We start from the raw sequence: 27,782 nt of genomic DNA, 5'->3' as shown, positions 1-27,782 counted from the left end.
TACAGCCGGTTATTTCCTATGACACCGGCCTGTGTGCAGCTGTAATAGGTGCACGGTACTTACCTCTGTCCTTGCAAGCTAGCGCACTCACAGCCAGCTGGTTGCCCACATCAAAGATGGCGGCGGGCTCTTCCGCTTTGAACTAGGAAGTGCTTCTGTACGGTGTTTCTTGTGATTGGTTCATGACTGTCGTTAAACCGGTGTCGCTTAGCGGCAGAAGTGCTTTGTTTGTTTCGGGCTCCCTCAGCCAAGTTCTTCCCCCGCCGCCGCTAGAAGTCAAGTGAACCCAGTGTAAATACCTGTGGTAAAGACGGGCACTGGTTCTGCTGTCCGCTCACTTTGTGAATGAGGATGCATGCGCTTTGCGGTCACGTGATTTCAGCATGTCACGTGCCTCCTTGACGTCAGAAGGTCCTTCCCTTCATGGGATTTAGCCTTTGCTTGGCGGCAGTGTCGTGCGCTTCTGGTGGAAGGTTTTCGGCTGCGAAGATGTTGAGCGCAATGAAGAGTGACTCGTTCGTGGAGCTGGGTCTGTACCGGGACCAGCACTTTAGGGTAATGAGTATAGCGCACAGTGATAACTGCAGAGCCGCTCCTTTCCATGTACCCTACAGTGGATGCTATCTATCGTTCTCTGTTATCAGCCACTACCTGCTGGGGGAAGGCTCAGCGTCGTCAGCGTATCATCTGCCCACCGGGTAGGGGTCCTAGAATGGGAGCCCATGTTCCTTGTTTTAATAGAGTGGCAGCGCTCCATTCAGCTATATGGGACTACCCAGAGATGGCCGCCTACTAGTGTTGAGCAAACATCTGTTTTCAAGTTTGGCGTACAAGGTTCGGGTTATCTGAGAATTCTGTTATGGATTCCGCTACCACGGACCGTAATTTATGGACCGTGGTAGTGGAATTCTTAGGCCCCTTGCTGATGAACGTTTGTCACGCTGCGAGTCCGCAGCGCAGCTCCCAGCCTGACCTCCCAGCACTGACGCGGTCACCTAGTATTATATTATTTTAATTTTTTAAAGGGTTTGTCCAAGTTATATTTATTGATGACCTATACTCAGGATATCGGCTGGGGTCTGACACTCAGCACCCTGCCGATCAGCTGTTTTAAGAGAGAGCGCGCGCCGTGCCAGCGCTGCCTCCTCTTCATTGTTTAGGCTACTTTCACACCTGCGTTAGGTGCAGATCCGTCTAGTATCTGCACAGATGGATCCACACTTATAAATGCGAACGCTGGTATCCGTTCAGAACGGATCTGTCTGCATTATTCTGTCCCAAAAAAATCTGAGTCAAACGGATCCGTCCTGACTTGCATTCAAAGTCAATGGGGGACGGATCCATTTACAATTGCACTATATTGTGTCAACGTAAACGGATCCATCCCCATTGACTTACATTGTAAGTCAGGACGGATCCGTTTGGCTTCGCATCTGCAGCGTTTTGGTGTCCGCCTCCAGAGCGGAATGGAGGCAGAACGGATGCAAACTGATGTATTCTGAGCGGATCCTTATCCATTCAGAATGCATTAGGGCTGAACTGATCCGTTTGGGGCCAATTGTGAGAGCCTTGAAACGGATCTCGCAGGCGGACCCAGAAACGGCAGTATGAAAGTAGCCTTACCTACTTGCCGTTGCATCTGCGGCGGTCAGCAGGTAAAATTACACCCAAGCCGCCCCGTTCATTTCAATGGTATGGATTGCTTCTATAGCTATCCATACCATTCAAATGAATGCAGATGCAACTGCTGGCAGGTAAACAATGAAGAGGAGGCAGCGCTGGCATGGCGCACGCCTTCACTTCAAACAGCTGATCGACGGGGGTGCCGAGTGTCGGACCCCAGCCGATCTGATATTGATGACCTATCCTGAGGATAGGTCATCAATAAATATAACTTGGACAATCTATAAAAATCTATATAATGCTATGTGACCCCCGGCAGTGCTGGGAGGTCAGGCCCAGGGGCCTTATATAACCTGAACCTTGAAAACAGAAGTTCGCTCATCCCTACCACTGTACACCACGTACTGGGACACCAACTTTAAATGGGTTGTCTCACTTCAGCAAATGGCATTTATCACGTAGAGAAAGTTAAAGGGGTTCTGCACCCGGGACCCCCACCGATCAGCTGTGTGAAAAGGCAGAAGCGCTGACAGTAGCGTCGTTGACTTCTCTCTGTTTACCACAGGCCCAGTGATATCATGACTAGTATAGCTGGCTACTGCCAGCGCCTCTGTTTGGTGGGGGTCCCAGAGGATAGATCATCAGTAATAAAGAATTGCAGAACCCCTTTAACTTTCTCTACATGATAAATGCGATTAGCTGAAGTGAGACAACCCCTTTAAAGAGGACCTTTCACCTGGATATCCTTAATCGAATTCTTATCCTACCTTTATAGTGCGGCCCCCACTGATGTCTTGGTGTTTTTTTTTTTCTAAAGACCAATCCCCTTTTGTTCGCCCGCCCGCTGTGGTCCCCGTATCTTTTGGCACCTCATAGGCTAATGAGGCGACTCAGTTATACTAGGCGTGGACTTGTATTTCTCTTTGGCGCGGTTATCTTCTCCCTGGCTACAAGCGCATCCAATCAGAGCTCCCCGCTCTTAGCCAGGGAGAAGGGGCTGCAGACATCAGTGGGGGCCGCACTATAAGGCTACATTCACACGTCCGTGGTGTGTTGCGGATCCACAACACACCCGCCCGACACCCCTATAGAAATGCCTATTCTTGTCCGCAGCTGCGGCCAAGAATAGGACATGTTCTATCTTTTGCAGAGCTGGGGCCGCGCTCCGCAGATGCAGACAGCACACTGTGTGCTGTCCGTATCCATTCCGTCCCCATAGAAATGAATGGGTCCACACCCGTTCCCATTTTTGGAAGTGTGAATGGACCCTAAGGTAGGATAATAATAATTAGATTAAGGATAGCCAGGTGAAAGGTCCTCTTTAAGCCAGGCTCACCTCTCCAGCCAATTTCTGGTATTCTGAGCCTGCACAGGAGTAGAATAATAGAATCACTGGCTCAGGCATATGCTGAAAACCGCCGACACCCGATGGATCCCTTTCACTTTAATGGGGATGGAGGCGTCAGGTTTCCAGCATGAATACTGACATTCTGTCGGGTTTGCTGCAGTTTGTACTTCATTATTTTTAATCGGGCAGTCAGTCAAAATCAAAGCAACCATATTGCTGTAGATTACAAAGCTTTACCTTTTCCATAATTGAAAGGAAGATCTGCATTGTCAAATCTGAACCAAAATTTACAGTTTGGTGTAAATTTGCTGACAGTTGCTTGAAGTTTTGCTTTGGAAATTTCCCACATTAAATCCAACTTGTGTGAACTTTCTCTTATATAATGAGTTTGCTTGTAGAAAATCTAGATGATTTTCAGCTTTTAAGACTACTGTTTTATGTAGTCTATATCCAGTTCCCAATACTGCTGCAGACGTATATGAACGGTACAAGCAGTAACTCTTACAGGTCTGGAATGTAGGTTTGTGGCCCTTTAAGAAGAAAGGTACTACTCACCCCCTCATGCTCCTGGCACCCAGTTCTTCCTGCCTGATAGTTGTAGTGTGCCATAGACACTGCAGAGTCATGTGTGAATTCATTAGAGACCTAGGCAAGTTGGCATTTACCACAAAATTGGTGGCAGGAAGGGCAAACTGCACAGTCTCATTTCATCTTTAGGGTACACGGTGCAGTTTTGTTAAATCCGCATAAAAATGTGCACAAATCCGCTCTGTTTATCGCTGTTTTTTAATGCATATCTACTGTTTATGGTAACAACCTCTTTAAAGTGTATACAAAAACTATTCTATACCACTCACAAAAAGTTAGGGATATTTGGCTTTCAGGATGAACCTTTACAGGTGACCTTCTCTAAACTTTTGAATGCACATGTCCAACTGTATAGTGTTTCAGTACTTTTTGTACAACTTGCTGTTCTCTAACAAGACAAAAATCACAACAGGTGTTTGATCCATGAATCGCTCAGTAAATTTCCTAGTTCAATTAAACAGTCCTCCTCATCATGCTGTTCACATTCAGACATCATGAGACCAAGATGACTCCTAACAATTGATAAACAGTACCTCGCCATTGCAAGGCTTCAAGCAAGATGTTCTTAGGCGGAAGTGGCCACTGAGCTTAGAGTGTTATCAGCAGGTTGCAGGAGAGATACAGAGAGTCACAGAAAGGCATAGAAGTGGATGTCCTTTGGCCACACTCCACCCCACCGCTTCATTGTGAACAAGCATAGGCGTCATCGTCTTGCATGGTCCAGGGATTATCTATGCTGGACAAGGGACCAGTGGGCCCTGGTGCTGTTCCTTGATGAAAGTTGATTCACTCTGGGAAGAAATGATCGCCGCCAACGATGTTGGAGACGTCAAGGAGAGCGTGGTGCATCAGCCACTGTTATCCTTTGGTGGTGGTAGTAGTGTGGGTAGGTGTCTAGTCAATACAGAACTGCCCTACACTTTGTGACTGGTACAGTGACAAGCCCATATGACTTGAATAACCTCATTAATACAGTCATTGTGGCTCTGCATGAACAACACAGGCCTAATTTCATTTTCATGGATGACTATGCGCCAGCTCATCTCGGACGCATCATAAGGGAATGGCTGCTGGAGACTGGGGTGCCTCAAATAGTGGCCTGCACTTTTTTTTTTTTTCTAGACCTGAATCTCATTGAAAACCTATGGGATCGCTGTGTAGAGGCTCAAAACTCTGTACCTGAGAACCTCAATGACTTGAGGGCCGCTCTTCAAGAAGAGTGAGATGCCAGGCCTCAGCAGACAATAAGTCGACTTGTGAACAAGCTGTAATTGATGCTGAAGGCCACATGACAAGTTATTTGAGACGTTGACATTTTTGTGGGGGCGTCTCCACCACTGTTGTTGGCTTTTGTGTCAATAAATTGTTTGAGATGAGGAAAACACCATTGCATGCTAATACCTAAATGTTCTACTTTCATGATGTAAAAAGTTCCCGCTACAGTGATATGGAATTTCCATAAATTCCACCCAAAAGCCAAATATCCCTAACTTTTTGTGAGTAGTGTATGTAAGGCTACTTTCACACTAGCGTTCGGGCGGATCCGTTCTGAACGGATCCGCCCATAATAATGCAGACGGAGGCTCCGTTCAGAACGGATCCGTCTGCATTATATTAGCTAAAAAAAGCTAAGTGTGAAAATAGCCTGGGACGGATCCGTCCAGACTTTCAATGTAAAGTCAATGGGGGACGGATCCGCTTGAAGATTGAGCCACATTGTGGCATCTTCAAACGGATCCGTCCCCATTGACTTACATTGTAAGTCTGGACGGATCCGCACGCCTCCGCACGGCCAGGCGGACACCCGAACGCTGCAAGCAGCGTTCAGCTGTCCGCCTGTCCGTGCGGAGGCGAGCGGAGCGGAGGCTGAACGCCGCCAGACTGATGCAGTCTGAGCGGATCCGCCTCCATTCAGACTGCATCAGGGCTGGACGGCTGCGTTCGGGTCCGCTCGTGAGCTCCTTCAAACGGAGCTCACGAACGGAAACCCGAACGCTAGTGTGAAAGCAGCCTAAGGTGCAGAATTGCATAAACAATTGACTAATTCAAAATCCCACGCAGCAATTTGGTTTCTGCTCATAAGAAAAAAAGCAAAGTGTACATGAGGTTTGTCAGATCTTATACACTTTGCTGGTACTGTATTATGCTGCATTTCTTTCTGCATTAAAATCTGTGCGGGAAAAACCATGTATAATCCGCAACGTGTGCAGGTAGTATCGGATCAACCCAATTCTCCACAGATGAAATGTTAATTTTATTTTTTAACCCCCAGGGTAAAATGGGCGATCAAGAGAAGCTCCTGAAACAGAGCTGCACTCTATATGTTGGAAATCTGTCATTTTACACCACAGAAGAGCAAATCCATGAATTATTCAGTAAAAGTGGAGATGTGAAGAAAATCGTTATGGGCCTTGATAAGGTTAAGAAGACAGCATGTGGCTTCTGCTTTGTAGAGTATCCTTTGATCACGTTGTGGATAAATGGGTTTTCTGGCTGTAAGAAATTCTCTTATCTACAAGATAGGAGACAACTGTTAGGTTGTTGGAAGTTTGACCACTGGGACCCTCATTGATTACGAGAAGCCCATACCTTTAGTAAAAAAATTTTTTAATTTTTTTTTATATAGCTGGGTCACACGGAAAAAAGCAAGAAAAAAGACTTTTAGTGTAATTTACTGTCATAGAGATCATTGGGGGGGGGGAGAAATAAAGCGGCGGGTCCAGCTGCTAAAACCTCCAGGACTTATTGTTGGGGAAAGCTGTGGCCTGTCAGACTGCAGCCATGACCAGGTCCACAGTGATTCCCTGTTCTGACACTTAAAGGGGTATTCCAGTTAGAGAAAGTTATCCCCTAGCCACAGGATAGGGGCTAACTATTAGATCGGTGGGGGTCCTACCACTGGGACCTCCCCCAATCAAGATAAAACATGCTGCAATTTCCTGAACGTACAGATGTTCAGTGAAAGCAACACTCGTGCATCTTACCATTGTAACGAATGGGTCAGACTTATTTCGCATGAGCAACGTTTCCATCTGGATGCTGTCCATTTTTTACAACAGTCAGCATCCATACTGAACGCTTGAACTATATGTACATGAGCAGTGTTTCCCTTATGCCCATGACAGCACTCCTGAGAGACCGCCTCCTTCCAGGACAGGAAACTTTCGTGGAGAGCACTTAAGGAGGTATACCTCCCCCATACCACCTGTTTCCTGTCCTATGGATAGGACGTTTTGTTGAGAGCTGAATTTGGCTGCAGGAGCCCCGCAGGCACTTTGTTTCAGGGGTTACTTGGTGCAGCGTAAGTCTCCTCTAGGAGCTGCCTGCTGAGTCTGGGGTTCATCCCTCTGGGTCCTGGATTTTCATTGGGCCGGTGTTCCCCGGCAGTTACAGCATAAGGCCGAATGCACACGGCCGTGTTCCGCGGCCCAGAGCGGTCCGTGGTAACACGGCCTGGCATCCTGTTGAGAGCAGGAGCGCACGGAGTCATTGGTTGCTATGACGCCGTACGCTTCTTGCCGCCGCTGGACTACAGTAATACACTCGTATAGTGCATTCGGCCTAACAGAGAGGGGATGCTGACACGCCGGATCCTGGCGGTGTTCAAGAGGTCCGGGGCCTTTACTCTGCCTTCCTCCCTGTCCCATGGGGTTTGAGTTATTCACGTGCCCAGTGCGCGAACCGGAAGTTGAACATGCAACTTCTGGTATTTGGAAAGCACGCGGTGTGCGTTCTGGAAGTAGGAAGAGAATCTCCTACTGAGACCGCATGGGTGAATCGGCAGGGACCCGACCTCTGGGTATTTAAACCCTTCAGCGCCTGTCAGAGGGAGCCCAGCCAGCCTACGATACTCATTGGATTCTTGTGACACTCTCAATCCTGGTCCACTATCATGGGTGATGAGTACCCAGCGCGCTGAAGTCCAGGAGAGTCATGATCCTAGACCGGTATTCCAGTTATTCTCTTATTTGTAGAATATCAAAGAGGGCCCCAGGAAAGCTACTACTAAATCCAAAGGGAGGGAATGTGCTGTGTGCAAGAAAAAGCTCACTCCTTGGTCTGTTACTTTGTCAGGATTGCCTGGGCAAAGTCGTAGAAGAGGAATCCCCATCTTTACGTCAGAGTATCAAAGATATTGTCAAATCTGAAATTTGATTCAATGAAAATGTTTAAGAAATGTATCTCTTCTTCAGCCTCGAGCAAACAGGGTCATGCTAGTATAATATTGGATTCAGATGAGAATGAGCAGGGAGAAATCCTGGAAAACTCCAGCTCCTCTTCTGATGAAGACGGCATGAGTAGACCTCTATTTTCCCCTGAGGACATGGAATCCCTGCTGAAAGCCATTAGAGCTACTATGAAAGTAGATGTACCTAGAGAGCCAAAGTCTGTCCAGGCTATAATATTTGGTGACCTGGGACACAAAAAATCAAGTGTTTCCTTTAAATGAAAACATAAAATAATTAATTCAGAGGGAATGGAATAAGCCTGACAATAAATTCTTTATTCCTAAGAATGTCAAAAGAAAATATCCCTTTGAGGGTGAGTCCTCCTGTTGGGATAGGCCTCCTAAACTAGACGCCCCTATTGCCAAAATGTCAAAGTCTGCCTTACCGTTTGAGGATCTTGGTACTCTAAACGATCGTATGGAGAGGCGAGCCCCAGGCAGCACCTCCTCAACGGGTCATAACCCCGCCCTCCGTGTGCCTCTGCCCGCCTGTTTACTCTCCTCCTCTCTCCTTTTCCACTGCGCCCGTTACGAATTTGACCGCGCAGCCGCAGTGGAAAAGGAGAAAGGAGGAGAGTAGGCGGGCAGAGGCACACGGAGGGGCGGGGTTATGAGCCGTTGAGGAGGTGCTGCCTGGGGCTCGGACGATTGAGACGCCGCCCTGGGCACTTGAGAGGGCGCATTTACAGGATCATTTCATTTTTGGCTGAAAGAAAACTCCATTAGATACAACAAAGGTACCGCTTTTAAGTTCTCGGTGGCACATAACGCTATTTGATCAGTCTAATATGCTCAAATGTGGTGACAGACTCCCTTTAATTTCCGATTCTTCGGCGGATGCTTTAAAGTTAAGTGCCAGGTCAGCTGCCCTATCCAATTCGGCGAGAAGAGCTGTTTGGCTTAAAGGATGGTCGGTTGACTCTGGTTCAAAGAATAAACTTTGCTCTATCCCTTGTCAAGGAGATTATCTCTTTTGGCCTATATTGGATGACCTTTTAGAAAAGGCTTCTAATAACAAAAAGCGTTTCCCTGTTTCCAGACCTCCAAAAAGACAGCAGTTTTTTTTTCGCGAAAACAAAAATAGAAGAAATAAAGGATTCCTCTAAGTCAGTCTGCCTCTAGACCCAATGACAGTCAGCAATGACTGTTTCTGTCCAGTGAGGGGAAGACTTTCTCTATTTTTTTGGACATTTAAAGAGATCTCGTTTAAGCCTGTGGATTTTAGGCATCATAAAAGATGGGTTTTGTCTGGAATTACAAATCTCACTCACAATTCTGCAAGAAACCTGGCTTTAGGACAAGAAATCTTTTCTCTAATAGAAAAAAGCATGCTGGTTCCTGTTCCAGATTGGAAAGGATCAGGGGGTTTTATTCATCCCTTTTTCTTGTACCCAAACCGGATGGGTCATGCAGGATGATCCTAAATCTAAGGGATCTAAATAATTTCCTGAAATACCCAAAATTCAGAATGGCGTCTGTCCAGTCCACAATAAAGCATCTCTATAAAGACTGCATCATGGCTACCTTAGACATAAAAGACTCATTATCACATTCCAATTCATGCAGATTTCCAAAAATATCTGAGTGGCGGTATCCATGGAAGGTCAAGTCCATCACTTCCAATACAGAGCGCTTCCGTTTGGAATATCTGTCCCCCCAGACTGTTTACAAAATTAATGGCAGAGGTTATGGCCCACATAAGGGAGACATCCTGGTGATCCCTTATTTGGATGACATAAGGTTAGTGGCAGAATCTGAAGATCTCCTAACTGCTCTTATTCTGGAAGTAATAAGAATCTTAACAAAACTAGGATGGCAGATAAACTGGGGGAAATCAAATGTGACACCTTCCCAAAGATGTATGTTTCTAGGTCTAATCTTGGATTCAGTGAACCGGTGTTGTATCCTTCCTCAACACAAAGTATCATGAATAAGAGAAGGCATGAGTCCCTTGTAACCTCAAAGAATCGAACCATCAGACACGGGTTGACCGTATTGGGCAGAATGACCTTCACAATACCTGCGGTCAATTTAGCCCTTTTTCATTCCAGGTCTCTTCAGTGGCAGATTCTGGGAGAATGGCAGGGATCACTATCCCCATTTGATGCCCCACCTACCCCTCGGGTGATACAGTCTTTAACATGGTGGCTAGAACCTGCGAATCTATCTCGGGGACTACATTGGGATCCCCAGGAACAGATATCTATCACTACGTATGCCAGTCCGTCAGGGTGGGGCGCTTATTGTCAGGGGATATGGAGCTCTATAGAAAGTCAGGAGTCGCAAAATATGAGGGAACTCAGCAGTCCTTGTAGCACTAAGATAATTCCTGCCCAAAATACAAGGGAAAGGAATACAAATCTTTTCAGACAATGCTACTGTTTTTAAACAGGCAGTGAGAAACCAAATCAAAAAACCTTATGTCCTTAACCGCAGACTTTTTTTTATTTATTTATTTTTTTTGTTCCTTTCGTCAAGGCTGTACATTTTAAAGGGAGCAGAGAAAAAGGTGACAGATTTTTCTTTAAGCAGAAACCAGTTAGATCAAGGAGAGTGGTGCTTAAACCAAGGAGTCTTCAGCCAGATAATTCAACTCTGGGGTCCTCCTCAAATAGACCTTTTTACGACCAGACAGAACAATAAATGCAACCTTTCTCTAAATCCAGAAGATCCGTTCAGGGATAGATACGTTCTCTGTTCCATGGCCGAATCGGCTCCTGAACCCCTTTTCTCCTCTAAGGTACCACAGAAGCTGAGGCAGGAACTGGTTAAGCTTGTTCTAATCACTCCATTTTGGCAAGGAGGACCTGGTTCACGTGGTTGAGGAAGCTTTCCCTGACGGGTCCCTGGATTCTGCCGGGGAGGCAGGATCTGTCTGTTTCAAGGCCCTATCCTCCATTCAGAAGTGAGAAGTCTTCATCTAGCAGCATGGTATTTGAGTGGGAAATCTTAGAACGCAGGGGATTTTCTAAAGAAGTTATAGCTACCCTTTTATCATGCAGGAAAGAAGTAACCTCTACAATTTATCTCAGAATATGGAAGACTTTCCTAAACTTCTGTAAAATCTAGGTTGATCCATTGCGTTCTCCTCCCAGGCCAAAATTTTTTATATTTTTATTTTTTGCAAAAGGGTCTGGATTAAAAACTTAAAACAGAGTACTCTTAAAGTGCAGGTCTCTGCCCTTAGTGCCTACTTTGATTCCCCTATCGCCAATCATCCATGGATAAGGAGATTCTTTAGCGCAATTAGTAGGATTAAGCCTGTGATTAGATCCTCAGTCCCCTTTGGACCTTAAAGGGCTTCTGTCACCCCATTAAACCTTTTTTTTTTTTTTTTTTTTTTTCTTTACTAATAATCCCTACACTGCGATCTCATCATACATAAGCTAATTAATGATTTTCGTTCAGTAGAATTTGTTAAAAATCGATTTTTGAAATATGTAAATTACCTTGCTACCAGCAAGTAGGGCGGCTACTTGCTGGTAGCAGCCGCATCCTCCGATGGTAATGACGCCCCCTCTGCTTGTTGATTGACAGGGCCAGCGGACGGGATCTTTCTCTGCTGGCCCTGCCTGTTTTGATTCAATATCTGGCGCCTGTGCCGCAGCCGTACCTCTCTTCAATCTGCGCAGGCGCACTGAGAGGCGGCCACTCGCTCGGCCGCTCGCTCCTCAATGCGCCTGCGCCGGGTGTAGATGTGACGTCATCGGCGCAGGCGCATTGAGGATGGAGCGGCCGAGCGAGTGGCCGCCTCTCAGTGCGCCTGCGCAGATTGAAGAGACGTACGGCTGCGGCGCAGGCGCCAGATATTGAATCAAAACAGGCAGGGCCAGCAGAGAAAGATCCCGTCCGCTGGCCCTGTCAATCAACAAGCAGAGGGGGCGTCATTACCATCGGAGGATGCGGCTGCTACCAGCAAGTAGCCGCCCTACTTACTGGTAGCAAGATAATTTACATATTTCAAAAATCGATTTTTAACAAATTCTACTGAACAAAAATCATTAGCTTATGTATGATGAGATCGCAGTGTAGGGATTATTAGTAAAGAAAAAAAAAAAACGGTTTAATGGGGTGACAGAAGCCCTTTAATCTAATTTTATCTAGATTGGTGGAGCCTCCTTTTGAGCCCTTGCAGGATTTGCCTATTAAAATGTTATCTTTTAAAACTGCCTTTTTAGTGGCAATTACCTCGGCCAGGCGTGTTTGTGATATTTCAGCCTTCTCTGCCGTTCATCCTTATACTAACATCCTGGAAGACAGAGTTCTTATTAAGCCAGATCCCTATTTTTTACATAAAGTGGTCTCTATGTTTCATAGGACCCAAGACATTGTTCTTCCTTCCTTGTGTCGGGACCCAAAGAATGAGAAGGAGAGGAGGCTCCACTGTCTAGATGTCAAAAAATGCCTATCAGAATATTTGAGGGTCACTAGTCAATAGAGAAAATCCTCTAGGCTTTTTATAAAGTTTTGTGGTAAACACAGGGGTGATAAAGCTTCTTCTAGAACATTGTCTAGATGTATAGTAGGGGGCATCTTCTTAGCCTATTCTTCAGCAGGGGAATCCCCTTCTTTCAGATTTGGTGCTCACTCTACCAGATCCATTTCTACTACTTGGGCAGAGAGTGCTGATGCATCTCTAGAGCAGATTTGTAGGGCTGCTACCTGGGAGTCTCTGTGTACTTTCTTTCGCCACAGATTCGATTTAGACTCTATGGAGCAGTTATCCTTTGGCAAAAAAGTTCTGCAGGCAGTGGTCTCCCATCCTAAGCTAGGTACTATTCTAGTCGTCACTCAAGGGTGCTGTCATGGGCTCATGGAAAAGGGATTACCGGCAAGTAATCTTAAATTTCTCACAGACCATCTGTCTGTTCAGTAAACATTTCTGCGTGTTCTATCTTAATTCATTTTTTCAAGTAGGACTGGTCCATTCAAGTCAGTGGGTCAGTGAAAAAAAAAAACTGACAACACATGTGGGCGGTCTATTTATGGTAATGAAAGTGAACATTATGTCCTTCTGGATTATTTATTTTAATTCACTAAGGGCTTGTTCACACGAACGTGCCGTGTTTTGCGGTCCGCGGATGCTGCCCGTGTGTCTTCCGCAATTTGCGGAATGGACAGCCCATTATAGAAATGCTTATTTTTGTCCGCAAAATTGACAAGAATAGCGCATGATCTATAATTTTTGCGGGGCCACGGAACAGAGCAACGGATGCTGACAGCACACTGAGTGCTGTCCGCATCTTTTGCGGCCCCATTGAAATGAATGGGTCTGCACCCGAGCCCCAAAAAATGCGGGTCGGATGCGGAACCTAACCACGGTCATGTGAATGAGCCCTAAATGAAATGTTTTTCACTGAAGCTTGTTTGGAGATGCCCCATTGAATTGAATCGGATGGTGGAGCAATTGTGACAGTGAGCAGGTGAACAGTGAAGCGAAAGCAGTGTTCCTATGAGTGCTGCATTCTCTTCAAACAGCCGATTGGTGGGGTTGCTAGGGGTCGGACCTCTGCCGATCTGATATTGATGACCTATCCTGAGGATAGGTCATCAAAAGTGGACAACACCTTTAACAGAACTGTAGAAATCAGTAAAGCAAAAGTTCAGTTTTTTACTGACAGAACTCGGGGAACTTGTCTATCGCTTGTGTGAAATAGGCCTAAGGTTAACACACTTAGGGCTTATGTACATGACTGTATTTTGCTATCCACAAAACATATTTTGCGGAAGGGAACAGCTGGTACTTAATAGAACAGTACTATCCTTGCCCATAAAGCAGACAATAATAGGGCACGTGTGTTTTTTTTGTTTGTTTTTTTGCGGAATGGAAATACGGAAATGGAATGCACGAAGTAACATAATAATAATAATAATATTATTATTATTATTATTATTATTTCTGCATGCGATCTGCAAAAAACCCAGAACAGACACAGAAAGAAAATACGTTCGTGTGCATGAGCCCTTAGAGCAGCTTACGAAGACTTTTTATACTCCAGTCTAAATTAAAAAGTTAAATGGCATTACAAGCTACGAAGTATCCTAGGTTTGCACTGTAACGTACACCAGTTTCTGGCATACATTGTCGTAGGAGGCCTCATTCCCTCCCACTAAGCGCACCCCCTTTTTCAAAAACTGGCAGGAGTGGCATAAAATTTGAATGTCGCTTTTGTGTACCGCCCTTTATGAATTCCATTGTTTTTGCAACCTTTTAAGACTTTGAAGAGCCCTAACGCTATACTTAGATACTACACAAGAGGAGATGCTGAGAACGCAATGCGATTTATTAATGGCACTCGGTTAGATGATCGACTCATCAGAACAGACTGGGATGCAGGATTTCAAGAAGGCAGGCAGTATGGACGTGGGAGATCAGGCGGTCAGGTAAGAATCTGTAATCAATGGTAGAAGTCCAGCTCACCTGCATCAGTAATTTGGAGAGGGCACGGATGGGAAGAGACCCAGATTCGTATACTTGAGAAAGAAGATATCCAGCACCTCGCTTTTTCATGTTTAAACAATGTTTATTCCATAAACCAACACAGCGGTAAAATCCTCAGAGTACAAGCCCCAATACGGTCTACGCGTTTCGAACCCAGTGGTTCTTAATCATGAACGGTCATGATTAACCACTTCAACCCCCCTAGCTGAAACCCCCTTAATGACCAGGCCACTTTTTACACTTCTGCACTACACTACTTTCACCGTTTATCGCTCGATCATGCAACTTACCACCCAAATGAATTTTACCTCCTTTTCTTCTCACTAATAGAGCTTTCATTTGGTGGTATTTTATTGCTGCTGACATTTTTACTTTTTTGTTATTAATTGAAATGTAACTAAATTTGTGCAAAAAAAAAAGACATTTTTCACTTTGTTGTAAATTTTTTTTTTTTTAAAACAACCTCCATATATAAATTTTTCGCTAAATTTATTGTTCTATTTTTGTACCATAGTTTGTAAATGCTATAACTTTTACCCAAACATATTTATTTTTTTATTTTATTTTTTTTTACTTAAAAAAAATGTTTAAGTAAAAAAAAAAAAAAATGGTTTGGGTAAAAGTTATAGCATTTACAAACTATGGTACAAAAATGTGAATTTCCGCTTTTTGAAGCAGCTCTGACTTTCTGAGCACCTGTCATGTTTCCTGAGGTTCTACAATGCCCAGACAGTAGAAAAACCCCACAAATTACCCCATTTCGGAAAGTAGACGCCCTAAGGTATTCACTGATGGGCATAGTAAGTTCATAGAAGTTTTTATTTTTTGTCACAAGTTAGTGGAATATGAGACTTTGTAATAAAAAAAAGAAATCTGCATTTTCCACTAACTTGTGACTAAAAATAAAAAATTCTAGGAACTCACCATGCCCCTCACGGAATACCTTGGGGTGTCTTCTTTCCAAAATGGGGTCACTTGTGGGGTAGTTATACTGCCCTGGCAATTTAGGGGCCCATATGCGTGAGAAGTAGTTTGAAATCTAAATCTGTAAAAAAAAAAAAAATGACCTGTAAAATCCGAAAGGTGCTCTTTGGAATTTGTGCCCCTTTGCCTACCTAGGCTGCAAAAAAGTGTCACACATGTGGTATCACCGTACTCAGGAGAAGTTGGGGAATGTGTTTTGGGGTGTCATTTTACATATACCCATGCTGGGTGAGATAAATATCTCGGCAAAAGACAACTTTCCTTTTCCCTTTTTGTATATATAAAAAAAAAAAAAAAAAAAAAGGGAAAGTTGTCTTTTTTGCCGAGATATTTATCTCACCCAGCATGGGTATATATAAAATGACACCCCAAAACACATTCCCCAACTTCTCCTGAGTACGGCGATACCAAATGTGTGACACTTTTTTGCAGCCTAGATGCGCAAAGGTGCCCAAATTCCTTTTAGGAGGGCATTTTTAGACATTTGGATCCCAGACTTCTTCTCACGCTTTAGGGCCCCTAAAGAGCCAGGGCAGTATAAATACCCCACATGTGACCCCATTTTGGAAAGAAGACACCCCAATGTATTCAATGAGGGGCCTGGCGAGTTCATAGAAATTTTTTTTTTTTTTTTTTTGGCATAAGTTAGCGGAAATTGATATATATTTTTTTTTTTTTTTTTTTTTTTTTTGTCAGTCTCTCACTTTCCGCTAACTTGGGACAAAAATTTCAATCTTTCATGGACTCAATATGCCCCTCAGCGAATACCTTGGGGTGTCTTCTTTCCAAAATGGGGTCATTTGTGGGTTGTTTGTACTGCCCTGGCATTTGAGGGTCTCCGCAATCATTACATGTATGGCCAGCATTAGGAGTTTCTGCTATTCTCCTTATATTGAGCATACGGGTAATGAGATTTCTTTTTTTTTTTTTCCGTTCAGCCTCTGGGCTGAAAGAAAAAAATGAACGGCACAGATTTCTTCATTCGCATCGATCAATGTGGATGAAAAAATCTCTGCCCAAAAAAAAAAAAAGAGGGGGGAAAGGCGTCTGCCAGGACATAGGAGCTCCGCCCAACATCCATACCCACTTGGCTCGTATGCCCTGGCAAACCCGATTTTCTCAATTCACATCAATCGATTGCCGGGATTTTTTTTTACTTTTTGTATAAAAAAAAAAAAAAAAAAAAAAATGTTTGCCAAAGCATATGAACACCGCCACCTCCTCAGCTCATATGCCTCGGCAAACGTATCTTTTACTGCAGAGGAGAAATCTCGTCTTGCAGCGCCGCATACACCGACTTGCGTGTAATCTGACAGCAGCGCAATGCTTCTGTCAGAATGCACATTAGTGCTGCAGCTAGTCGATCGGTTGGTCCACCTGGAAGGTAAAAAAAAACAAAAAAGAAAAAACCAGGCCGCAACGCAATAATTTAATTAACTTTATAATAACCTTTGAACAGAACATATAAGCTTTATTTAACTTTTGGAACTGAACGTTAACTTTTCTGCTTACTGGTGTGTGTGTGGTTTGTTTTTGTTTTTTAACCTTTTATGAGAGGTTTGCAGCAGCTGTGAGTGAATAGGCCCTAATAGCCCTGTGTGCCTGTCCTGTGAGATGTGATCCCTATGCTAAGTGTACCTGTGTGTGGTACTTCCGGAAACACTCCCCTAAGCATAGGGCAGGGTGGTCAGGACAGAAATAGCGGGTGTCGCACCTTATTCCACTCCTGCTACAGACACAACATCTTTTTCGGGGTGACGGTTGGGTTGAGGTACCAGCAACGACATTGGGGATGGGGCTAACTACACTGGTGGATGGGGCCACGGAACCTCCTGGATACAGGAAGTTCTCGATGATCTCTTCCTGAAATTTGAGGAAGGATCCTGTTCTCCCAGCCTTACTGTAGAGAACAAAACTATTATACAGAGCCAATTGAATTAAATATACAGACACCTTCTTATACCAGCGTCTGGTGCGTCGGGAAACTAAATACGGAGACAACATCTGGTCATTGAAGTCCACCCCTCCCATGTGAAGGTTATAGTCATGGACTGAGAGGGGCTTTTCCATCACACTAGTTGCTCGCTCAATTTGTATTGTCATGTCTGCGTGAATGGAGGAGAGCATGTAAACGTCACGCTTGTCTCTCCATTTCACTGCGAGCAGTTCTTGCTTACACAAGGCACCCCTCTCCCCCCTTGCAAGACGAGTGGTAACGAGCCGTTGGGGGAAGTTGGCGCGGTGCCACAGCAGCCAATCTGTTCTAGAAACAAATGCCTGAAGAGGGCCACACTTGTGTAGAAATTGTCCACGTAAAGATGGATATGGATATGTCCACGTAAAAATAAGGGTGACACCAAGTCCCAGACTGTCTTCCCACTGCTCCCCAGGTAGTCAGGGCAACCGACCGGCTCCAGGGTCTGATCTTTTCCCTCATGGATCTGAAATTTATGGGTATAGCCTGTGGCCCTTTCACAGAGCTTATACAATTTGACCCCATACCGGGCGCGCTCGCTTGGGATGTATTGTTTGAAGCCAAGGCGCCCGGTAAAATGTTTTAGGGACTCGTCTACGCAGATGTTTTGCTCGGGGGTATACAAATCTGCAAATTTCTGGTTGAAATGGTCTATGAGGGGCCGAATTTTGTGGAGCCGGTCAAAAGCTGGGTGGCCCCCGGGAACGGGAGGTGGTGTTGTCACTAAAGTGCAGGAAACGCAGGATGGCCTGAAATCGTGCCCTGGACATGGCAGCAGAGAACATGGGCATGTGATGAATTAGGTTCGTGGACCAATATGACCGCAATTCATGCTTTTTGGTTAGACCCATGTTGAGAAGGCCCAGAAAAGTTTCGGAAACTTGGACTGGTTTCCACTGGAAAGGCTGGGCATAATAGCTTCCCGGGTTAGCGGTTATAAATTGTGTGGCATACCGGTTTGTTTCTGCCATGACTATGTCCATGAACTCCGCAGTCAAGAGCAGCTCAAAAAATCCCAGGGCCGAACCGATCTGCGCTGTCTCAACCCGAACTCCAGACTGGGCGGTGAAAGGGGGAACTAATGGTGCGGCTGAAGTTGGGGACTGCCAATCAGGATTTGCCAGCACCTCAGGGATTCTGGTGGCTGCGACGGGGTAACTACTGCACGTGCCACCGTACCAGCTTCAATTGCCCTTCTGGTGCTCACCACTTCACCAGGTTGTACGGCAGTGCTGGTACTAGGTCCAGGGAGGGCTGCGCTGCTGGTGTATGCCTCCCCATGTAATCTGACAGCGCCAGCCCCACTCTGCTGCCCTTGAAGCGGATCCTGCACAACCTGTGGTCTAGCGACACGGGGCCGGGTACGCCTGGTGGTATCAGGGACCTCAACCTTCTCGTCCGAACTTTGTGTCAGACTGCCACTGCTTTCTACAGGTTCATATTCTGACCCGCTAGATCCCTCAGATGAGGGTTCCCATTCCTCATCCGACTGGGTCAGAAGCCTGTAGGCCTCTTCAGAAGAATACCCCCTGTTTGACATTTGGGCAACTAAATTTAGGGGTATTCCCTGAGACTACCCAAGAAATAAAGCAAGCCTGTCTTACAAACGGGAGGCTAGCGAAGTACCGGAGGCCGCTGCGGTTGATAAAAAAAAATATCAAAACTGTTTTTTTTGGGGTTTTTTTTTATCGCCGCAGCGCTTGTAAAGTGATTGTGCAGTGATAAAAAAAATAATAATAATTTTTGTCGCTGGGGCGGGCGTGGGTGAACGCATGTGTGGGCGACCGATCAGGCCTGATCGGGCGAACACTGCGTTTTGGGTGGAGGGCGAACTAAGGTGACACTAATACTATTATAGATCTGATTGTGATCGGTTCTGATCACTTACAGATACTATAAAAGTACAAATTCTGATTAGCGATACGGTAATCAGCGAATAAGTGACTGCGGTGCGGTGGGCTGGGCGCTAAACGATCGCTAACTACCTAACAAAGGGGCCTAAACTATCCTAAAACCTAACAGTCAATTCCAGTGGGAAAAAAAAAAGGGACAGTTTACACTGATCACTTTTTTCCTTTCACTAGGTGATTGACAGGGGTGATCAAGGGGTTAATTGGGGTGCTGGGGGGTGATCTGGGGCTAAGGTGTAGTGTTTGGTGCTACTCACTGTGATTCCTGCTCCTCTGCTGAGACCAACCGACCAAAAGGACCAGCAGAGGAGCACAGCAGCCATTTAACACATTATATTTACAAATATAATGTGTTAGATGGCTTGTGATTGGATTTTTTAAAAATAATCAGCTTGCCAGCCACGATCATTGGCTGGCAAGCTGATGACGTGACCCCCCTCGAACAAATGCCGGCCCGCGATGTGCATGCGCGGGCCGGCTAAGCGCGTCATCTCGCGAGATGACGCACCGCTGCGTGACTCTGCCTGGAGCTGCCGCCTCCGGACCGCGATCCTGCGTTAGGTGGTCCGGAGGCGGTTAAGAACCACTGGGTTCGAAACGCGTAGACCGTATCGGGGCTTGTACTCTGAGGATTTTACCGCTGTACACTTGGTTTATGGAATAAACATAGTTTAAGCATGAAAAATCGAGGTGCTGGATATCTTCTTTCTCAAGTATAAGACTCTGTAATGTATTTTTATTAGCTCTCTGAATTGGATTGTAGTTACCCAGAAAAAAAAAAGTATTACATTTTTTCATAGTCCGGCGCTACAGTTTATCTTCTGATCTCATACTGCCAGGGTCCTAGCTCACCCACCGTTCATGTTTGATACGTCATGTATGCGCTCTCACAGTGACAGTCTGTGGTTAACTAGGACCGATCCGGTAGGGAGCCATGTGAGCCTATAGAAACTAATTGTTAAAAACTGGAAATGTGTCTTATACATTGATGTATACATGTCATAGTAGCCTAATATTTCATCTTTTTTTATTGTATTTGTTTCCCTACTAGGTTAGAGATGAATATCGCAAAGACTACGATGCAGGAAGAGGTGGTTATGGTAAAATCGTACAGACATTCTGAAAAAGCAAAGATCTTTCCAACATCTACAACAGGAGTTTGGTGTTTTTTAAGCATTTCCATGATAACGTTTTAAGTTGTCCTTTGTTATGGAAAGGAAAGTACAAATACTTCCGTGTGTCTGCTTACACAATATCGTAATATCGTATATTACATTTTGAAATAAACTGTTACTGAACACTTTTACTTCAAGCTTGGGTTGTCTTTCATTTCACAACTTGAAAAATGACAAGTTCTTTTCTACTTTTATATCCAGGAAGTATCTCGCCCAACATTTGAGGATTAGTTAGTGACGCTTCTAAACTGGTACTAAAGGGTTAGCGCAGTGTGACCAGTGGAGCTTGTATAAATCACTATAAGGCCTCATTCACACGGCTGTGTTTTGGTCAGTGATTGTGAGCCAAAACCAGGACTGGAGCCTCCACAGACATAAGGTATAGGAAAAGATCTGCACCTGTTCTGTGTTTAGCGCCACACCTGGTTTTGGCTAAAAAATCCCTGGAAATCGATGACAAAAACACTGACCTGTGAATGAGGCTTAGTGCTGTGTGATCCTTTCAGAGGTGTGGAGGTCAGAACGGACACGTGCTGCAAGTTTCTCACATTGAACTTTCTGATGTGTGTCTGGCCTTAAGGTGGTCATACGCATTAGACCAGGCATGCTCAACCAGTGGCCCTCCAGCTGTTGCAAAACTACAACTTCTAGCATGCCCGAACAGCTATCAGCTTACAGCAGGGCAGAAGTTGGTTGATGTGTGAACAACTGTTCCTCAGACACGACCATACATATTTTAGTCGTTATTGTTACAGTTGTACAAACTTCCCATACCTGTTCACTAAAACCAGGCCATGGATGAAAGATATTTCTAGGAACCTTCTTTCAGAGAAATATAAAAATAATAATTATCTTTATGCAGCGCTTTACAATCGGGGATTCATGTACAAACGGTCATAAATAACATAGCAACAGTCAAGTCAGTAATTACAACAAGAGGAATGAGGGCCCCTGCTTGCAAGAGCTTACAATCTATGAGGAGCTAGGGGTTACACAAAAGGTAAAAGTGCTTGTTTTGTACGATGGTCCAGCCATCTTGGGAAAATAGGGGAGCTGCATGAGCCACTCACCATCTGATATCTGTAGTGCTCCTGGGTGCGGTGGAGAGTTTGCTGGAGGATCAGGTTCAGATAACAATTGGTCTATATATGGAGAGGGGTTAGATCAGGGGATGTGATAGGCCACCCTAAAAAGATGTGTTTTTAGGGAGCACCTAAAACTGTATATTGTGATTTAACATGGCTTCTTGGGTAGGGCCTTCCAGAGAACTGGTGCAGCTCAGGAGAAGTCTCAGAGCCAGGAGTGAGAGGTTCGTTTTACGGTGGATGCAAGTTGTAAATCATTAGCTGAACGGAGAGCACGGGTAGGATGGTAAACAGATGAGGGAGGAGATGTAGGGGGTGCAGCACTGTGGAGAGCTTTGTGGGTGAGAATGAGCAGTTTAAATTGTATGGGCAAGCACTGCAATGACTGGCACAGGGCAGAGGCATCAAAATAGTGCTTGGACCCTGAATGGTGCATTAAGGATAGATTGGAGAGGGGAGAGTCTGGTGAGGGGAAGGCCAATTAATAGGGAGTTACAGTAATCAAGGTGGGAATGCATCAGGGCAACAATGAGACTTTTTGTAGTTTCCATAGTAAGGCCTCAATGCACATGAACGTATTTTATTTCCGTGTCTGTTCTGTTTTTTTTCTGTTCCGTATGCAAAACCATTCATTTCAATGGGTCTGCAAAAAACATTTCCGCTTGTCCGTATTTCCGTTCCACAAAAAAATAGAACATGTCCTATTATTGTCTGCATTACGGACAAGGATAGTACTGTTCTATTAGGGGCCAGCTGTTCTGTTCCGCAAAATACGGAATGCACATGGACGTCGTCCGTATTTTTTTGAGAATCAGTTTTTTTGCCGACCGCAAAATACATACGGTCGTATGGTCAACACTAAGACAGCCGGCGTGCTGCCTAGGTGTTATGATGGCGCTGTACACTGAGAAGGAGATATCAGTTTTGGGTAGGTTAGTAGATGAAAAAAATCTTTCGTCCAACTAAATATTAAAGGAAATCTGTCATCAGATGTTGGGCTATGTAACTAATTACATGCTGCCACTGCGCTCATCATACAGTTCCCATCGGTAATTGTTGTTTCCATCTCTGCATAGCCGTTTTGAAGAAATCGCCTTTATAAAATGTACCTGACACGCCTGCACTCTGTGACCTGGAGTCTGTGGGGAGGCCCCATGCAATCGCTGTGTCATGAAGCTACCACTGCAAGCCTGCTCATCCACAATGTGGCGCTCTGTATATATAAAACACTAAGAATAGTGACACCACACAATATATTCAAATGTTCCAAAAACATAGGGGCACATTTATTAAGACCAGCGTTTTAGATGCCGGTCTTAATAAGCCTCTATGCTGGTGGTGGATCGCTGAAGTTATGTAGAGGCGCTGACCAATAATTCTAAATATCAGACCGCTGCCTTACATTTAGACCTTTTTCTATGTCTAAACCAGGCGTAGAAAATGATGAATAAGACAGGCCTGCTGGCCCTTCCTTGACCATGCCACGACCCCTTTTTTAAAACCTGGTGTGAGCGGGGAAGAAGTCGCAGATTCTGACGCAACATGGCGTGTGACAAAATCTGCGCCACAAAGGTGGTGTATATCTGGTCAGAAATGACCCCCATAATCTTTATTCTAACAAATCCAGAATAAAAATATTCCATGATTTAATACTGTTACCTCCGTACCCACAGAGAACCAGGAGCTACAAAGCATCAGCATAAGGACCAGTAAGCATAACCCAGAAAGGAGGCATATGAGTCAAAGTGGCAAAAATGCAAAGTCCAAGGAATAAAGCCTCATTCACACGTCCGTATCTGTGCTCAAATCCGTGAAGGATCTGTGTGTGGTCCGTGTTTCGCTGACACTGCACAGCTCAAAAATAATTTTAAAAGCATGTCTTCCTAATGATCCGTGAAATATGGATGGCATCCGTGGTTTTAACAGCCCCCTAGACTATAATGGGCGTGATGGATCCGTGAACACGGACAAAATAGAGCATGCATCCGTGCTAAAAACACTGACCGTGGTTAAAAAAATGAAGTGTGAATACACACATTAAAATGAATGGTTGTGTGTGCTGTCCGTGGAGGACACGTACGTGGAACACTGACGTGTGAAAAAGACTTAACAACGATTCTGATATCAAGCTAGAGAAATATCAGTGAAAGCTGGATGGGTGGTCTTGCAGTGGCAGCTCTGTGACTCGCCAATCGCACAGAGCCTCCACGTCACGGAGTTTGGGCATGTCAGGTACATTTTATAAAGGGGATTTCTTCAAAATGGCTATGAGGAGATAAAAACACTTACTGATGGGAGCTGTACAATGAGAGCAGTGGCTGCATTTAATTAGTTACATAGCCCCGGTCTGATGACAGATTCCCTTTAAACACTACTTATTTTCAGACGATAATGGTCTGCTATCAGTTGGCTAAAACAATCGTGTGTTGTTAACCTCATAGTGACCAGCCTGTTTGTTGCCTAAATGACCAAGCAATTTTTTTTTCTTCATCATCAAATTCCAATAGCTATAATTTTTTTATTTTTCCATTGATATAGCCATTGTTTTTGTGGGGCAAGTTGTAGTTTTTAATTGCACCATTTTGTGGTACACATACAGTGCCTTGAAAAATTATTCATACCCCTTGAACTTTTCCACATTTTGTCACATTACACCCACAAAATTTTGTATTTGTATTCTCGTATTTTATTGGGCTTTTATGTGATAGACCAACACAAAGTAGCAAATGGTTAATATGTACTCCAGAATTGTGGAGTACACGACTAATGGACAGATTCTCCTACCTGGATCTCTGCAGCTCCCCCAGACTGCCTATGGGCCTTTCGGCTGCTTCTCTAATTAGCGCTCTGCTTGCCTGGGCTGTCATTTTAGGTGGACTGCCATGCCTTGGTAGGTTTGCAGTTGTGTCTTACTCCTTCCCTTTTCGGGTGATGGATTGAACAGTGCTCTGGGAGACATTCAGAGCTTGGGATATCTTTTTATAACCTAATCCTGCTTTATACTTCTTCACAACTTTATCCCTGACCTGTCTAGTGTGTTCCTTGGTTTTTATGATGCTGTGTGATCACTTATTGTTCACTAACAAACTTGAGAGGCCTTTACAGAAAATCTGTAGTTATTTAGAGTTATCAGTACAGAGGGCTGATTACAAATGCACATCACATTTTCCAGATTTTCATTTATTACAAATTTTGATAACCATGTATCATTTTTTTTTTCACGTCACACATACTTGCTACTTTGTGTGGGTCTATGACATAAAATCTCAATAAAATAATTACATTTGTGGGTGTAACATAAAAAAATGTTGAAAACTTCAAGGGGTATCAATACTTTTTCAAGGAACTGTAACTTACTGATTAGCCTTTATTAACTCTTCCTGGGGAGATGGGGAAATATAGCATTCATGCAGAATAAGAGCAGATACTGAGGATTATACCCAGTATACAGGACAGGAGAAGTGGTACTGTGCAGTGTCCATATATGCAGAATAAGAGCAGATACTGAGAAATCCACCCAGTATACAGGATAATAGAAGTGGTACTGTGCAGTGTCCATATATACAGAATGAGAGCAGATACTGAGGATTAAACCTGGTATATAGGACAGGAGAAGTGGTACTGTGTAGTGTCCATATACAGGTCCTTCTAAAAAAATTAGCATATTGTGATAAAGTTCATTATTTTCTGTAATGTACTGATAAACATTAGACTTTCATATATTTTAGATTCATTACACACAACTGAAGTAGTTCAAGCCTTTTATTGTTTTAATATTGATGATTTTGGCATACAGCTCATGAAAACCCAAAATTCCTATCTAAAAAAATTTGCATATTTCATCCGACCAATAAAAGAAAAGTGTTTTTAATACAAAAAAAGTCAACCTTCAAATAATTATGTTCAGTTATGCACTCAATACTTGGTCGGGAATCCTTTTGCAGAAATGACTGCTTCAATGCGGCGTGGCATGGAGGCAATCAGCCTGTGGCACTGCTGAGGTGTTATGGAGGCCCAGGATGCTTCGATAGCGGCCTTAAGCTCATCCAGAGTGTTGGGTCTTGCGTCTCTCAACTTTCTCTTCCCAATATCCCACAGATTCTCTATGGGGTTCAGGTCAGGAGAGTTGGCAGGCCAATTGAGCACAGTAATACCATGGTCAGTAAACCATTTACCAGTGGTTTTGGCACTGTGAGCAGGTGCCAGGTCGTGCTGAAAAATGAAATCTTCATCTCCATAAAGCTTTTCAGCAGATGGAAGCATGAAGTGCTCCAAAATCTCCTGATAGCTAGCTGCATTGACCCTGCCCTTGATAAAACACAGTGGACCAACACCAGCAGCTGACATGGCACCCCAGACCATCACTGACTGTGGGTACTTGACACTGGACTTCAGGCATTTTGGCATTTCCCTCTCCCCAGTCTTCCTCCAGACTCTGGCACCTTGATTTCCGAATGACATGCAAAATTTGCTTTCATCCGAAAAAAGTACTTTGGACCACTGAGCAACAGTCCAGTGCTGCTTCTCTGTAGCCCAGGTCAGGCGCTTCTGCCGCTGTTTCTGGTTCAAAAGTGGCTTGACCTGGGGGAATACGGCACCTGTAGCCCATTTCCTGCACACGCCTGTACACGGTGGCTCTGGATGTTTCTACTCCAGACTTAGTCCACTGCTTCCGCAGGTCCCCCAAGGTCTGGAATCGGTCCTTCTCCACAATCTTCCTCAGGGTCCGGTCACCTCTTCTCGTTGTGCAGCGTTTTCTGCCACACTTTTTCCTTCCCACAGACTTCCCACTGAGGTGCCTTGATACAGCACTCTGGGAACAGCCTATTCGTTCAGAAATTTCTTTCTGTGTCTTACCCTCTTGCTTGAGGGTGTCAATGATGGCCTTCTGGACAGCAGTCAGGTCGGCAGTCTTACCGATGATTGCGGTTTTGAGTAATGAACCAGGCTGGGAGTTTTTAAAAGACTCAGGAATCTTTTGCAGGTGTTTAGAGTTAATAAGTTGATTTTGATGATTAGGTTAATAGCTCGTTTAGAGAACCTTTTCATGATATGCTAATTTTTTTAGATAGGAAATTTGGGTTTTCATGAGCTGTATGCCAAAATCATCAATATTAAAACAATAAAAGGCTTGAACTACTTCAGTTGTGTGTAATGAATCTAAAATATATGAAAGTCTAATGTTTATCAGTACATTACAGAAAATAATGAACTTTATCACAATATGCTAATATTTTTTAGAAGGACCTGTACAGTGAGGAACAGAAGTATTTGAACACCCTGCGATTATGCAAGTTCTCCCACTTAGAAATCATGAAGGGGTCTGAAATTCACATTGTAGGTGCATTCCCACTCTGGTAGAGAATTAAAAAAGAAATTCAGGAAATCACATTGTATGATTTTTAAAGGATGTATTTGTCTTGCACTGCTGAACATAAGTATTTGAACACCTGAGAAAATCAGTGTTAATATTTGGTACAGAAGCCTTTGTTTGCAATTACAGAAGTCAAACGTTTCCTGTAGTTCTTGACCAGGTTTGCACACACTGCAACAGGGATTTTGGCCCACTCCTCCACACAGATCTCCTCTAGATCTGTCGGGTTTCGGGGCTGTCGCTGAGCAACACAGAGTTTCAGCTCCCTCCAAAGATGTTCTATTGGATTTAGGTCTGGAGCCTGGCTAGGCCACTCCAGAACCTTGATATGCTTCTTACGGAGCCACTCCTTGGTTATCCTGGCTGTATGCTTCAGGTCGTTGTCATGTTGGAAGACCCAGCCACGACCCATCTTCAATGCTCTGACTGAGGGAAAGAGGTTGTTGCTCAAAATCTCACAATAAATGGCCCCATTCATCCTCTCCTTAATACAGTGCAGTCGTCCTGTCCCCTTCTCAGAAAAGCACCCCCAAAGCATGATGTTACCACCCCATGCTTCACAGTAGGGATGGTGTTCTTGGGATGCAACTCATCCTTCTTTTTCCTCCAAACACGACGAGTGAAGTTTAGACCAAAAAGTTCTACTTTGGTCTCATCTGACCACATGACTTTTTCCCATGCCTCCTCTGGATCATCCAGATGGTCATTGGCAAACTTCAGACAGGCCTGGACATGTGATGACTTGAGCAGGGGAACCTTCCGTGCAATGCATGATTTGAAACCATGATGGTGTAGTGTTCTATCGACAGTGACCTTTAAAACTGTGGTCCCAGCTCTCTTCATTTCATTGACCAGCTCCTCCCTTGTAGCTCTGGGCTGATTCCTCACCTTTCTTATCATCAGTGATACCCCATGAGGTGAGATCTTGCATGAAGCCCCAGTCCGAGGGAGACTGACAGTCGTCTTTAGCCTCTTCCATTTTCTAACAATTGCTCCAACAGTTGATCTATTTTCACCAAGCTGCTTGGCAATTGCCTCGTAGCCCTTTCC

The 27,782-nt window shown here is 44.5% G+C and overlaps 1 protein-coding gene across 1 annotated transcript; it reads left to right on the top strand.

Annotated features, from left to right (window-relative positions):
• The first annotated feature begins 404 nt into the window (after positions 1-404).
• Positions 405-20,404, top strand: NCBP2 (nuclear cap binding protein subunit 2). The gene is made up of 4 exons (XM_044290624.1): positions 405-555; positions 5,832-6,013; positions 14,033-14,171; positions 20,150-20,404. Exons 1-4 carry the CDS (start codon positions 424-426, stop codon positions 20,219-20,221), a joined length of 525 nt encoding a protein of 174 aa, XP_044146559.1. The 5' UTR covers positions 405-423; the 3' UTR covers positions 20,222-20,404.
• Positions 20,405-27,782: the final 7,378 nt, after the last annotated feature.

The sequence above is a fragment of the Bufo gargarizans genome, chromosome 4 (assembly GCF_014858855.1).
Source record: "Bufo gargarizans isolate SCDJY-AF-19 chromosome 4, ASM1485885v1, whole genome shotgun sequence".
In the NCBI taxonomy this organism is placed as follows: Eukaryota; Metazoa; Chordata; class Amphibia; order Anura; family Bufonidae; genus Bufo; species Bufo gargarizans.
Note: the sequence above shows the minus strand (reverse complement) of the source record. Positions and strands in the feature narration are given on the sequence as shown.